Genomic DNA, 15,985 nt, shown 5'->3' with positions numbered 1-15,985 from the left:
CTGAAGAATTAAAAAATTCAAATTTCAAGTTCTGATACTGAGAAGTACTTTGCACAGTTAGAACTAAATAAAATTAAGTAATTAGATGAATTTCTCACTACCCCTGAACTGTCAAGTCTTTAGGGAAAGATACTGATCTTCTGTATATCTTCCTTAGAGACGAGGATCTATTTAAATTTATAAAAAAAATGATTGGCATTATATTCAGCTTGTTTCACAAATTATACATGCCGTGTTTGATCTGTCTGGCCACATAATGTATATAATAGTAGATAGATGAGATCAATATCTTGCTTTATGAAAGAATGACTATTAAGATTTACAATCTTGAAAAAGAATTATACACATTTATGAGTTAGAATTCACTGAATAATAGTGGAAGTTCGATATGGTACATATAAAATGGCATCATTTAATTTATATTAAACTGAAGTGCAACTTAAAATAACTATATGCAAGATAACATTTAAAAATAATTACAGCTGGTTACAAAATGACAAATATTGGATGAGCTCACATAGATGAATTAAATAGGAAAATGTGGAGAAATTAAAGTTTATTAGTGGTTACCGTGGGTAGGAGATGGGAGCAAATGGGAGTTCCTGCAAAAAGACATTGAGTCGATATTAACTGTAGTAAGGTATATTGGAAAATCTAGTTATAATGAAAACTATAACCAATGCCACTGAATTATACTTGCAGAAATTGCCTAATTGATGAATGTTGTTGTGTATATTTAGCTATAATAAAAATATTAGTTAATCACAAATTAAATTCTAGTTCATAAAGATATGCTCAACAAAAACATTGTCCCCAAATATACTACTTTGAAGAGTGTAATTTACTCAAAACAGAAATACAATAAATTAAAAAGTATTATTAGCATGAACAAGAAAAAAAGAATTTTGAGTATCAATCATTTTGAGATTATCTAAAATATTCTAGGAATTTAATGTATTTATTAGTTCATTTTTCTCTGTAATTAAAAGCACTTGTTATAATGGAACAGGAACAATAAAATAAAGAAAAATCAGAACATTTAAAACATTCGCCTAGTGCAAGTTTTGAATAAATTGAACAAAGTCAATTTTTTAGAGTTTCTGCCTCTTTTGATATTCTCAAGGTTAATGCTGTATAAATGGCAAAGCAGCAAGGCATAAAAGACTTATTAAGAGCCTAATAAAATTATTTGGACCTTCAACTATAGCAACACTGATTAATGACTGCTTTTTAATTAATTGGAAGTTGTTCAATCATTGTACCATTTCATTTTTCCTGAGAGTTTTCATAGAAAGGTCAGTGCCAAAACATATGCTAGTTCAATCTGCAATAAGGTATCCTTACACAATTTTGTTCTTCTTGGCAGGGCAAGTATGAGCTATTTATTTTACATTCATTCATTATAATGATAGTTTTCTGCTCAAATGACTAGTTTGATCAATGGTGATAATCTGAAGGATTAGAATTAAATAAAGATTGCTAATAAATTCTCTACATCCACACAAAAGAAAGGTTTACAAAAGATTTCTTTTTATTGCATAGTTTGTTCATTATCGTACGTTATCTGTTTAGTCTTTTTAGTTTTCAACCAATGGAATCATAGTAACAAATATATTTGTCCCACCCATTTGCCTTTTGATGGTTATTACAATGGAGACGCGAGTAGGCCTTTTCTTAAATATTAGTTTGGCATCATTCTTAAATTGTGTATGAATATGAATTACATGCTTTAGGTATTCTTACGTCTCTGTTAGGGCCAAAACAATTTACTATAATCCATACACTAGGATTATCAAACTTTCATTTATGTGAAAAAGATAGAAATGGGTTAGATTGATAGATTCAGCAGATATTCAACTATATTAATAACTAACACATTAAAAAAAATCTAACTCAAACCACTGAGTTTAGTTGCAGCTTAGGGACGTTCTCTATCCAATTTCTGAGGCGGTAAATCTTTATAGAAGACTGCCTTACTTTTCACCATTCGAGCAGCACGTGGGTTCAAACTACTACATTTTTAGTTAGTGGATTATCAAGTAACCCACTATGCCACCAGGTATGCTAAGCCCAAGGCCATTGCTGTTGTGTTGGTTCAGAGCCAAAGGGACAGGTTATCAGGCTTCAGAAGGGGTAAACTTTATAAGAGATGACTCCTTTTCTTTATTGGACCTGTTGGTAGATTGGACTCCTGGCCTTTCAGTTAGAAGTACAACCCATAAAACACTATACCTGCAGTCCCTCGACCAAAGCATTCCAAAATCATTTCCGTTGAGTCTGAACCACTCATAGATGACCCTCAAGTTGACTTTCTGAGGCTGTCAATTACACGGGAGATTGCTCCTTTTTCTTCTACAGAGGCTCTGATTGATTCAAACTACCGGAGAGCTTATCTGTTCAGCTCCCTGTGGACTAAACCATCAAAGCTTCCTAACAAATGTCAGGCTTCATTAAATATACTTTTTTAAAATAAATGCATTAGGCTTCATTAAATACATTTTTCTAAAAAAATCTGAACTTTCAATGTTCAATGGCATTTGCTTCCAAATTAATCTTTCAATTTCTATATGATTAAAGTTCAAGCTCCTTGCTACAACAAATGCCATCCAACTCTGTGATGGTTTCAGTGGCAACTAAATATTCTTAATTGTCTATTTGAAGTCACTGTGTCAATTCATCTTGCTGGAGGACTTTCTCTTTTTATCCACCCTCCACTATATCAGACTCAAAAACCTTTTCCAGGAACTAGTCCCTCCAGATAACAAGTCCAAAGGACAAGAGAAAACGTCTCACCCTCCTTTCTTCTGAAGAGCATTCTTGTTATGCTCATTTCAAGACAGATTTTTTTTTTTTGCTCTGGAAATTCATGGTACAACAATTCAACAATGGATTCAAATAAAAAAATTATGAAGATACTGCAGAACTAAGTTTGAGTCTCATGTATATAGGGTCCCTATGAGTTTTGCCCTACAGTGAAATGTATTGTAGTAAATTTTATTACTGAATCCTCTCATGAAGGTTCTATACTTATTAAGCTCCCAAATGCCCAAATCCTAGAACTTACATAATATCATCAGGAACAGAATCAACATTTAATTACCTGTCTTTACATTCACTTCCTCTCAGTCCTAGAATCCTGGTAATTAATGGCATATTATGTGGAAGGAGATAAAGAGAAACTTAAACATTTTTTTTTAAATCATATTTATCCTTTCTATTTCAACACACCTGAAGATGCAGGCTTTGAATAGTGTGTGTGTCTGTGTGTCTGTGTCTGTCTGTGTGTGTATGTGTGTGCACATCCCTATGAACCATCAAGTTGAAAATGGCTCTCCTGAACCTCCAGCAGATTTTGAGAAGCTCTAAATTGCATGGAAGGAGATTGTCCATCTTTCCCCATGGAAAGATGTCCATGGAACTGCTGGTGGATTGAAACCACAAAAGAGGTGTCAATTTATGGGTTAGCAGGGTAATTTATTATTAACTACTCCACGAAAGTTCCTTTGCATGTGTGTAGAGGGAAACATACTTGCCTCTGAGTCAGGCACAGAATTAATTTACTGTTCCTCTTAATTTTTAACTGAGCAAAGTTATAATTTATATTGCCATTCTATTCATTCTTTTTTCTTCTGATTTTTAAAATTCATTAATTTTAATTAAACTTTACAGAGACTTTGAATTTCCATTCATTCATTGTTGCATTTTTTCCCCTGCCCAACCTCCCTCCCTCAGTTTACTCTTTGAAAAGTAAAACTCTTTCATTGTTAAACAATCCCTCCCCGCAAGTCCACTCTACTATGCAGCCCTCGTTCTGGACTCCCATCATGACAACAATACCCAATCATACATCCCTTCTTACTGGTTATAGTGCCATGTAACACATACTATTAACTGTCGTTGTTGTTGTGTATCAAGTAGGGATTAACCTATAGCTCACCCTCCAGTTGTTTTTCAGAGGCAGTTAATGGCATGGGAGGGAACAGAAGTTTGATCACCACTTTCATAGATCTTATGATTTTCTGACTGAATATTCAGAGCACGCTCGCTGGATGATTTTTTCCCCCAATTCAACTAGCATTGAGACAGGTTATTTTTGTTATATGCAGTAAGTAAATGGACTGAATTGCTCATATTATCAACAGGAGCAACAGCAAGTCAGAACCAACTCAGAGCTGACCTTCCAGTAGGTTTTCAGAGGCAGTAAATCACACGGGAAGATACTGCTCATTTTTCTCCCAAAGAGAACCTGATGGATTCAAACCATGTGCTTTCAGGTTGGTAGTGCAGGGCCTTACAATTAGGCCACTGTTGTGGTGGTGGCAGTGGTGCATTCTGGAGTCGGAGCAGACCCAGAGCACACCCTCTGGTGGGTTTTCTGGAGGCACTAATTACTTGGAAGGAGATTGTCCATCCTTCTCCCACAGAACGGCTAGTGGATTTGAACCTAGTGCTTTTGAGATTGCAACATAGCTTCTTACCACTAGGTCACCAGGGGTCCCTAAAACTCACTTCCGTCAGGTCAGAATTTACTTTTCGTTAACGCTGCATTTCTGAGGCTGTAATTCACGTGGGAAGAGATTGCCCAGTCTTCTCTCATGGGGCTGCTTGTTATGGATTCAGAGCAGCAGAGAAGTGACGCTTAGAGGTTGACAGCACAACTCTCTACAGACTAAGACGTTCCACAATGGTTTCAGTCATTGGCAAGCATGGTTGTAAAACAAAATTTTCAGAACCAGAGGACTTACACGTGGGTGTCTGGCACGGCAGCCTCGGGTCATCAGGCTTCTTACATGACAAGTCAGAACGCCAAAGGGAAGTGTTTGGGGAAGCACTGTGGAACCTGCATGGTCTCCTATACCAAACCAATTTCTAGCAATCACAACCACCTGAGTGCCAAGAAATGGATTTTAGATCTCTTTGAGGACAGAGAGGGAGCTTTGGAGGCCTGGTGGATAAAGAGATACACCACCGGTTTGAAAGACATGGTTTGAATCCACCAGCTGCTCTGTTGGTGAATAATGAGTAATCTCTGCCCTGTGATTTACAGTCTCTGAAAATGGCCAGAGGGTCAGCTGTTCCTCTGTTCTGATGCAACAGCAACGAAGGAGTGAATTTGTCCCAGTGAGGACTGAGAAGAAGGGGGTGGGTCAGGAAGAAGAAGGCTGGCTCTTCCTGTTAGGGGAAATTGTTGAAAATAAACAAAACTACTTCACCTTTACATCTCTCTGAGTTCAGGCCAACTCAGAAAGCCCTCAACAGAAATGTTTACTGTTTAGCTGTTCTCTACTTTGAAAGGTAAAACTAAATGCTAAATGATTATGCATTTGCACCCAAGGAAATAGCAAGAAAATGAAATATAATCAGAAGATATTTCCCTGACATTCACAAACAGAACACCTAGTAATTTTTTTAAAGAAATATGTCCATCTGGTTAAAAAATGAGCCACCAAAACCAGGAAGCAGACACTGACATGCATGGAATTAGAGTTCTAGCACATGAGTGAAATTTAAAGAAAAGTGAACTGAGTAAGAATGACCCACCAGACTTATTGAACTCTTCCTAGCATCATGTCATTAGCCTCATCATTTCTAGCCCCAAGGCATACCCATACAAAGACTCCACACATGCAGCTGGGCCACAGTCACACACTGCCCACTTCCAATACTTTCTTCCAGGGTCTGGCCGACATGTATCACGTTAGGGACACATCTATTCTGATCAATCTAACTGCATTATACTTTAAAAAACTTTGGCCGGAGCCATATCTGCACCCTAATGCATTACTTTCAGAAGTTATGATAATATCTCTAATTATCTACAAATAAACAAGAATTCTGGATGATTCTCTTCTAGACCAAGTAGAAACCAAACAGAAGGCATAATTATTCATAATCATATCATATTTGTGCAAAGCCCATAAGGAATCACTTTGAACTCGTTTTACAATGATACTCAATTACAAACAACAAGTAAATGGTGATAGAACATAGAATAGAACTCAAATCCTTAAAAAGTTAGATTCACTGGGTCACTTTAGAAGAATTCTTGAAAGTACCCTGCTGAAATATTCTTTGAACCTTGAACTGAAAGTATACCCTGAGGTCACTTCTAGTGAAATAATATATTGGAACACAAAATGATGACTATTACTATCATGACAACCCAGCTTAAAACACGCACGCACACACGCACGCGCACACACACACACACACACACACACACACACACACCCTGCCTAAACAACCTTATGGGATCAAAAGGCCCCAGATCACTCAAAAATATGTAGATAAAAAAAAAGGGAAACAAATTCTGGAAATGGACAGATTATCAAACAAACAAAAAGATTGTTGATATATTGTGCAAAGCATGACTAAAGTCACTGAACAATGTGCGTAGAAATTGTCAAATGGGCATCCTAATTGCTACGGGAACTTTCACTGAATAATAACATTAAAATAAGTACATTCTCATGAAGAAAGCACTAAAGAAACATTTAGACCATTAAATTATGAGTAATTTTATATGCTAATTATATTTCCCCATCTAGTTTTTTTAAAAAAAGCCCTGGTGGCCTGGCCTGGTGGGTGAAGAGTTTGCTGTCAACCCAAAGAATGTAGTTTGAATCCTCCAGCTGCTCCTTGATGGAAAAAGGGACGATCTCCTATGCAGTAATAGATTCTAAAATCCCTCTGGGGGATCAGCTATGAGTTGGGTGCATTTCAACGCCTTATAACTATAACCTGTCCAGACTTTGAAGATCCCAATGATATATACAAGTATATTGTGAAGGAAGGATCTTTGACTCGAATGCATTTTCCAGCGTACAATGTAGAAATAAAAGAGGTCACACAATGAGATGCATTGCTATATATATATCCATGCAATCTTGCAAACAGAACTTACTGGCAGCTGTCACAGTTGCTCTGGACTTATGCTATGACAAAAAGGAACAGATTTTTTTTTTTAGTCTCCCCAGGAGAGCACTTAGCTGTTAGTCAAAAAAATGAGAAATACCTCAGCTGGGACTCATTTAGAGCATTAAATCCAAAGAACTGCAGTATAACATTGATTCCATCCATGCCATACTTACTAACTTTACTCGCAATTATGGAGAAATTATACTGCGCAGTGCTTTCTCTGTCTAGTAATTCATTAGTAGCAATGGTTCCGTCAGTTCCATCTATTGTAAAGTAGCTGTCCCCATCACTCTTCCAGTCTATGAAGTACCTGTATACGGAAAGAGTAGATGCAAATGTGCAATGATTACACATTAATCATAATGGCAGTCAGGTTCACTTGACACAGTTCCTTATTTTTCTCCCTGTAGCTATTACCCACCTTGCAATAAAGAAGAGTGTAAATGACAGCTTCTTTATTGCAAAGTCAGTATGCTCAAGGGGAAAGTGGAAATAATGAAAGATTTAGTACTCCTGCTGTTCATATTATTTTAAGGTCTTGACACCTTGAAAGCTCAGCAGAGACTAAAATTCTAAAGCTGACCATGGGTTTCCTTAACCTGCTGAATATTAAAACTTTTTCAAGCCGTGAGAGGCTCCTTAAAGGAGCGGTGGGAGGAATTGATTGGAGTCAGAGGGAGAGGCCACTGGAAACAGCTGCAAAGGAACTTAGGCCATGGCAGAAGTGGAATCTATGTATTTCTATGAATAGAGAAGTCACATTATGGAAACTAAGGAAAGCTTTTAACTGCTAACCTGGTAATAATATAGAAATATCCACCATTAAATACATATAAAGAGACTATTGTACTGTTGTTTCATCACATTATATGAAAAGATAATGTCTAATAAAATGACCTCGACCAAAATATCTCTAGCTCCTGTAGAAGGTAGCATACTTGATATTAATGGATGCTGTCTTAGATAAAATTTCCAAGGAAATGAAAAACAAGAGGAAATTATATTTACATAAATCTTTAAGTAGCACAAGATGGGGGGAGTGAAATACTTAAAAACTTCTTTCATTAATATATTTTCAATAACATTAATGATAATTGTGAAAATCTATCATGTGTCAAACATGGTTCTAATGGCATATTGGGCTATTATATTCCCAGAAAAATCCTAAAAATGTTTGTTATTGCAGAATCTTCATTGAAATTAATAATGTTAATGTTTTAAATTACCACTGAGACACTGAGATATTAAATAATTTGTCCAACTTAATATAACTAGAAAGTTTTAGAGCTGATATTAGAACATGATAGAAAATTCTCTCTATGTAATTAGCATCAAACAGTCTTAGAAAGATTAAATAAAATATTTGACAAGAAAGGGTTTTCTTTACCGTTAGGCAAAACGCATGATAGATTCTTACCATCATTATTCTGACCTGAAACACAAAGGAAACAAACTCATTGCCAAAATGCTGGAATTGACTCTAACTTATTGGCAATGGAGAGGGAGAGGGAGAGGGAAGAAGGGAGAGAGAGAGAATGTCATCAGTAAATATATTCCCAAAGCAAAGACACTTAGGGTTTTAAGACTGCTGTCTCAAGGAGAATTTGATCTCCTTATTTTCTTAAACCTCTTTTTCTTTCTTTTATTTTTTTTCTTTTCAGCACACGCTTTGAATCTTAGATGAACAGAACATACATATCTGCTTTGGAAGACATGGACCTTAAATATAAGACATCATCTTAAGATACTTTGAACATTTTATCAGGAATGATTTGTCACTCGAGAAGGACAAAATATTAGGTCAAGAAAAAAAAGAGAAAGATCAAGAAGAATTGACACAGTAGTTGCAACAATGGGAGCCATGAGGTAGTGATTATCAGGACAACACACGGTTCTGTTGTATGGTACAAGGAGTTACACTTACTTGAAACTAACTAAAAGACATTTAATATCAACCATTCAGTTATGTTGTTAATACCAAGGCTTGAAGGTTGTCTTCATTTATTTTAGCCAGAAAAATACAGAGTATGACTCTCCTTATGTTTTTATAACTATAGGTATTTGCAAGTTATAATATTTTGTTTTCATAGATAACCATTTGAAATTTTTTGCTCAACTCTTTTATTTCATCATATTGTGAATTTGCTTCGGCTATTCTAATTCACAGGCAAATTTAAGATTTTGTTCTTATGTTCATTTTAATATTTTCTTTCTTTTAAATTGTGATTCATCACTTAAGGTTATATAGTACAATAAACCATGGTAAGAATCTATACAATTGTTATTTAATGTTGACTTGGAACCAATCCATAGCTGACTCTCTAGTGGGTTTTCAGAGGCAGTAACTTGCACAAAACTAGATTGCCCATCGATTACCCATATTTCTCTAATAAAGCAGCTGGTGGATTCAAACTGTGCACCTTTGGATTGGCATCACAATTCTTTACCACTAAATTTCCATGCTCAAAACCCAAAATTCTGAATTCCACATGAACTCATTCAATGTCAGATAGTCATGGCAGATGGCTAGCTTTTTAACGGTCAATGCTTAGGGTAAATATTGTAATTTATAAAGTTTTTAACTAGAAATTCAACTGGGCATATACTTGCCCATTCTTAACTCATTGCTGTCAGTCAGAATCAACTCAGAGTTGAACTTTCAGTGGGTTTTGAGAGGCTATAAGTCATAGTGAAGGAGCCTGCACTTCTTTCTCCTACAGAGAGACCGGTGGATGCAAGCTGCCAGTAATGGAAAGACTTTGAATTAGCAGCCTAGTTTCCTATTGATGCTGTACCATTAATGTGCCAAACACCATAAAGTTTACCCACAGTGGACAGTGTTTAGTGAAGCTCCCAGATTAAGACAGGCTTTGAAGCAGGAGTGGCATCCACTTCCTAAACAGCATGCCTCCAGAAACTCTATGAACTTAGAGAAACGACAATAGTGATAGAACAGGGTTCTGGACTTTTGTGCATAGGGTCTCTATGAGTCTTGCTAGACTCGACGGCATTTAACAACAACAACAAGGTCATCAGAGCTACCTGTAAAATACTCATATGTACACACACGTGCACACGCACATATGCACAGAGTACACAAAGTAAAATTCAATTGTAATTTTAAGCTTTTCTGTTAACATGTCTAACAATTCAACAACTTATATAGACATAGAATTTTTCCATTTTGTTGTTTTATGTTTATGTATATATCTTAAGTAAGACCATACAAGCTGTAAAAATTTGTTTCATCAATTCATACCAGCATGGAGATATATGGGTAACTTTGATCTAGAAACCAGTCACCACTGAAATGTAACACACTATAGTTCATTGTATTTTTGTATATAGAAATAAGTACATGAGTCTTACATTTTTAGAATAAAAATTTTTCTCTTTAATACCTTTTTGTTAGTGTACTAAGTAGCATTTCTAAAAAGGATATTTCAGGCCCCTTTCTCACTTTTCCTCTCTTTCCACAGCATATTTTGTTAAAAGTTCCTAAATTGAAAGCACTTTCTAACACACATACGCACACATAAGTTTAGGGAGAAAGTGTAGAAGAATCTACAACCTTCAATTTTAATATGCTTTAACTACAAGGCTTTCACACCATCCCGTTATACAAACCACAAGTATAAATAGCAAGGACATATTTCACACATGGATGTGTTTGCTTGACTCTTATGATACAGTGTTTGCTGACATTTGATTTTTAGCTCTGTAACCCTGTGAGTTCTGGCACGTCTTTTCCTCTAGACATTATCCTCTCAGAAAATGTAATTCTTTCTTCCAGAAAATTATTGAAATATAGTTGAATATTTTGCTCAGAGGTAGATATACTCCTTCTAGCATTAACACTCTAAGACCATAAATATAGGACTCTATTCTGATGTCTCTTTCTCTGACTGGCTGAATTCTATACCTGAAAACGAAAGCATATATATGACCTACATTTTGTTATAAGATTTGACCATATATTAATTGACAGTTAAATCATGCCTATATTTTCTAGATCCAGGAAGTATTAAAAGAAGATAGAAGGAATATACTGAGTCATTATAAAGAAAGGAATTGGCAGATACAGAGGAATTTAAAGAAATAACATATAAGCAAGACCCTATGGTGATAAAGGAAGAAGTTCAAGCTGCTTTGAAGGAAATAGCAAAAAATAAGGCCCCAGGAATAGATGATACACCAATTGAAGTATTCCAGATAACAGATGTTGCCCTGGATGTGCTCACCAAGTTGTGCCAAGAAATCTAGAGAACAACCACTTGGCCAACTGACTGGAAGAGATCTATATTTGCTCCCATTCCAAAGAAAGGTGACCCAACTGAGTGTGGAAACTACAGAACAGTGTCATTGATTTCACATGCAAGCAAGATTCTACTGAAGATCATCCAAAAGCGATGAGAACAGCACATCAGCAGAGAACTGCCGGAAGTCCAGGCTGGGTTTAGAAGGGGTCATGGTACTAGAGATATTGTTGCTGATGTTAGATGGATCTTGGCTGAAAGCAGAGAATACCAGAAGAATGTCTATCTGTGTTTCATTGATTATGCAAAGGCATTTGACTGTGTGGATCATAACAAACTGTGGCTGATTCTGAGAAGAATGGGAATCCCAGAACATTTAATTGTGCTAATACGAAACCTATACTTGGACCAAGAGGCATTAGTCAGAACAGAGCAGGGTAACACTGCATGGTTCAAAATTGGGAAGGGTGTACCCCAGGGATGTGTCCTGTCTCCATACCTTTTCAACATGTATGCAGAGCAGATTATCCGAGAGGCTGGGCTCTATGAGGAGAATTGTGGCATCAGGATTGGTGGAAGATCTATCAACAATCTCCATTATGCAGATGACACAACCTTGCTTGCTGAAACTGAGGAGGACCTCATGCACTTGCTGCGAAGGGTCAAGGACTGCAGCCTTCAGTATGGACTGAGGCTCGATGTCAAGAAGACAAAGATTCTCGCCACTGGACCAATTGGGAGCGTCAGGATGGATGACGAAGAGATTGAGAGTGTTTACAGCTTCAGTTTGCTCGGCTCCACAGTCAACACTCTTGGCACCAGCAGTCAGGAAATCAAGAAGCGTATCGCGATGGGAAAATCTGCTGTTAGGGACCTCTCTAAGGTACTCAGGAGCAACAGTGTCTCTCTGGAGATTTAGGTGTGCCTGATACAGGCCATGGTCTTTGCAATCGCTTGTTATGCATCAGAGAGTTGGACAATGACTAGGGAGGACAGAAGGAGAGTGGATGCTTTTGAGCTGTGGTGCTGGAGAAGGGTACTGAATGTACCATGGACTGTCAGGAAAACAAACAGATTCATCTTGGAGAGGATTAAAGCAAGCTACTCCTTGGAGGCAAGGATTCTGGGGCTTCGTCTGACATACTTTGTACATGTTGCCAGGAGGGATGGGTCCTTGGAGAGGGACATCATGCTTGGGATGGTGGAGGGACAGCGCAGGAGGGGAAGACCCTGTATGAGATGGATTGATTCGGTGACTGGGGTAATTGGGATGGGTGTGTCAGAGGCGGTGCGGTTGGCGCAGGATAGAGCAGGGTTTAGGGCTGTTGTGCATAGGGTCGCTATGAGTCGGAACGACTCGACGGCACATAACAACAACAACATATTTTCTAGACAGTTTTGCAGACTATATAATCCATTTCTTTGGACATGTTGCAAGGTGGGATCAGTCCTTGGAGAGGGACGTCATGTTTGGGAGGGTGGAGGGACAGTGCAGGAGAGGAAGACCCTCAATGAGATGGATTGATTCAGTAACTGAGATAATGGGGATAAGTGTGTCAGAGACAATAATATTGGCAAGGGATAGAGCAAGGTTCTGTTGGACATCGGCTTGCTTTGAGTAACAGGCAACTCAACGGAACATAACAACAACAATAATTCATTTCTGAAAATTTTAGACAATTTTTAAAAGGTCCATTGTTCCAAGTGAACCGATTTAAGTCTTAATTTGAAATTCTGACAGTTAATTTTTATTCCAAAAGCTGTGGTTTTTATTATTGGGTGCCATGTACCCAACAGATTGAAATCTTGCCTGGTCCTGTATTATCCTATCAATCTTTATATGCTTAAGCCTATTGCTGTTGTCACTATGAGCCCACTTATATAATTAAAACTTAACTAGTCACAGCAGTATAATATGAGCTAACTTGGCCTATTTCACTGCTTCAAATGAGCATCAAAATTCATAAATAGGGAATAACTTTTCGTTGTTCCAATCTCATTAGATAAATAAAGATTTAAATGAACAACAGATGTTTACAATTTTTCTATTGATAAGAAGTCTTTAGTTCAACCAAGTATGTACAGTGACTGTTGCAAAAATACAGGTTTTCATTAAATAGGAATAAAAAATTAAGCCATTAAGCTAATCTGTTCAGGCCACTTGATAGAGTAGAATTTTATTACTTTTCTATAAATGAGTTTTCAGAAATGTCTTAAAAAGTTTTATTCTCTTCATTAGGTAAGCATTTTCCTTAAAATTGTTTCTTTTAATTTGCTTAATAACTTCCCCGCAGTTAATGGAAAAGCTAACTTTGACCCTGTCCCAATTCTCAAACCTATTTTGTAAAAAGTGCTTGATGCTATCGAGCTATGCTAAATGGTTCATTCTTTCAGTAATAAAAGTGTGGGAAAGAGGATTTCTGGTCAGGGCAGGAACAATTCTTTTCCGTTAATAATGAGATACTAGAATCTCTTCACTCTCCTCTTCTCTGAGTTACTAATGCTTTGTTTGTGTTTTTTATTTTGTGTCTTCTGAGAGATAATTACATGATTCTAAGTTCAGTTTAACTTATTTTTATACTTTCCTGAGAACCTTAGTCACTTAGAACAACATTTGGCTTTTGTCTGATTGACACTCTAAGTAAAATTGTTTTCCTTAAAATTTATTTGTCTCATACTTTCTGGTTTACCAGCAGCAAGAAGCTGCCCTGCAATCCTGAAGGCACGCAGTGTGAGGCCACCAGCTGTTCTGTTGGATAAAGATGGGCAATTTCCCCCCACGCCATTATTAACTGCCTCTGAAAACCCACTGGAGGGTCAGCTATGGTTCCAACTTGACGGTACACAACAAAAACATTATTATTGTTGATTGTTGTTGAGTCAAGCACAATTCAGTTCTCTTGTGAACAAAAGGCCTGAAGACTTTCTATAACTATTGTCATTTTTCAAAGTTCATAGGTTCCAGAGGCAAGGAAGGATTAGGAAGTGGATGCCACTTAGTTCCTTTTATTTTCTCCCTTTGTCTGTACAATATTTTGTATCATCCTCTTTGTTGTGGTTGTTATTTAGTGTGGAGACAACTATGACTCATAGGGACCTTATGAACAACCCTATGTGTTATGAGCATTTTCCTATCCTGGGCCAAGCTCACTGCCTCTGATGCAACTCATCCCAAAACCAGAGTCATTGTGTCAATTCGTCTTATCCAGAGTCTTCCTTTTCCACTGAACTTTCTTCCTTCCAAGCATGATGTCCCTCTCTGAGGACTGGCTTATCCTGACAAGTCCAAAGTATAAGAGACAGAAATTAAAAATTCTTATCTCTAAGGAGCAATCTGCTTTCACCCTCTCCAGAACAGGCTTGATTGTTCTCTTGGTAGTCCATGGTATGTTCAATACTCTTGTCAAGCACCTCAACTCAAAGACATTTAGTCTTCTTCTAACATCCTTAGTCATTGTCCAGCTCTCAGATGCATAGCAAGTAATTTCAAAGACCATGACCTAGATCACGTGTACCTTAGTCTCTAGACTGACATAATCCTCTTAGTAGACTAAAAACATTCTATTTTATGTAGTTTAGATAGATACTCTAGCTTGCTAAAAATACACTTATGCAGCACCCAGGAACAATGATTTTGAAAAAATACTATATAACTTCAGAAAGACTATAGAGCATTATACTGAGTAAACGAACTCAGTCTCATAAGGAAAAATACTGCATAAGATGATTATTATAAAAATAGAAGGGTAACTAGTAAAACATGTATAGGAACATGAAGTGGTAAGGGGTGGGGATAGAGTGGTGAGAATGGGTAGGTGTGAAATCACAGGGTTGCATAATTTGATGGGTGAACGCAATGGGTAAAGGAAATGGGAAAGATCTGGTGGAGATTTGAAAAGATGGAGTAATGGTGGGCAATGATGGTTAAGTTTATAAAACATAATGAATGGGAATAATTGTATGAAACAAAATCTGAATGAAAAATAGTGTGAAGCACAATGTATAGGAATTTTGTAAGCAAACCAATATAAAATAGCAATTTAAAAACTACACATAAAAAACGTTGTTGTTGTTATGTGCCATCAAGTAACTTGCGACTCATAGTGACCCTTTATACAAGAGCCCTAAACCCTGCTCTATCCTGCGCCAACCTCACTGTCTCTGAAACACTCCTGTGCTGTCCCTGCGCTGGTCCCTCCTTGCCACATGACCAAATTATGTCAGATAATGTTTCAGAATCCTTTCCTCTAAGGAGCAGCCTGGTTTTCCCCCTTTCCAGGACAAACCTGGTATATTCAACACTCCTCTCCAGCACCACAGCTCAAAGGAATAAATTATCTTTCTATTATCCCTAGTCACTGTCCAGCTCTGTGACACATAGCACACAATTGCGAAGACTAAGGCCTGGATCAGGTGCACCTTAGTCTCCAGCCTAACATCATTGCTCTTCGGCACTTTGGAGTGGTCCTTGACAGCTGACTTTCCTAATGCAATTTGTCTCTTGATTTCCAAGCTGCTGATACCAAGAGTATTGACTGTGGAGCCAACTAAAACTGTTAACTATCTCAATCTCTTCACCATCCATAATGATGTTGCAATTGGCCCAGTGGTGAGAATCTTTGTTTTCTTGCTGTTGAGCATATTGAAGGCTGCAGTCCTTGACTATCTGTAGAAAGGGCTTCATGTCTTCCTCAGTTTTAGCAAGCAGGGTTGTGTCATTTGCATAACTCAGGTTATTGATGAATCTTCCACAAATCCCAGAGACACATAAAAGTATAGTAATTCAATAAATCATTCTTCTGTCTTAAAAA

General features: G+C 37.2%; 1 protein-coding gene across 1 annotated transcript in view; it reads right to left on the bottom strand.

Annotated features, from left to right (window-relative positions):
• The window catches only part of CDH12 (cadherin 12, type 2 (N-cadherin 2)), an 851,782-nt gene that overhangs the window by 51,625 nt on the left and 784,172 nt on the right, over positions 1-15,985 (bottom strand). The window contains exon 8 of the mRNA XM_006895122.1: positions 7,092-7,228. Coding sequence (XP_006895184.1) covers positions 7,092-7,228 — 137 coding nt within the window. The remainder of the gene's footprint in view (positions 1-7,091; positions 7,229-15,985) is intronic.

Source organism: Elephantulus edwardii, unplaced genomic scaffold, assembly GCF_000299155.1.
Source record: "Elephantulus edwardii isolate Elephantulus edwardi_28Jun2011 unplaced genomic scaffold, EleEdw1.0 scaffold00159, whole genome shotgun sequence".
Taxonomy (NCBI): domain Eukaryota; kingdom Metazoa; phylum Chordata; class Mammalia; order Macroscelidea; family Macroscelididae; genus Elephantulus; species Elephantulus edwardii.
The sequence above is the reverse complement of the archived record's forward strand: the minus strand, read 5'-3'. Positions and strand labels throughout refer to the sequence as shown.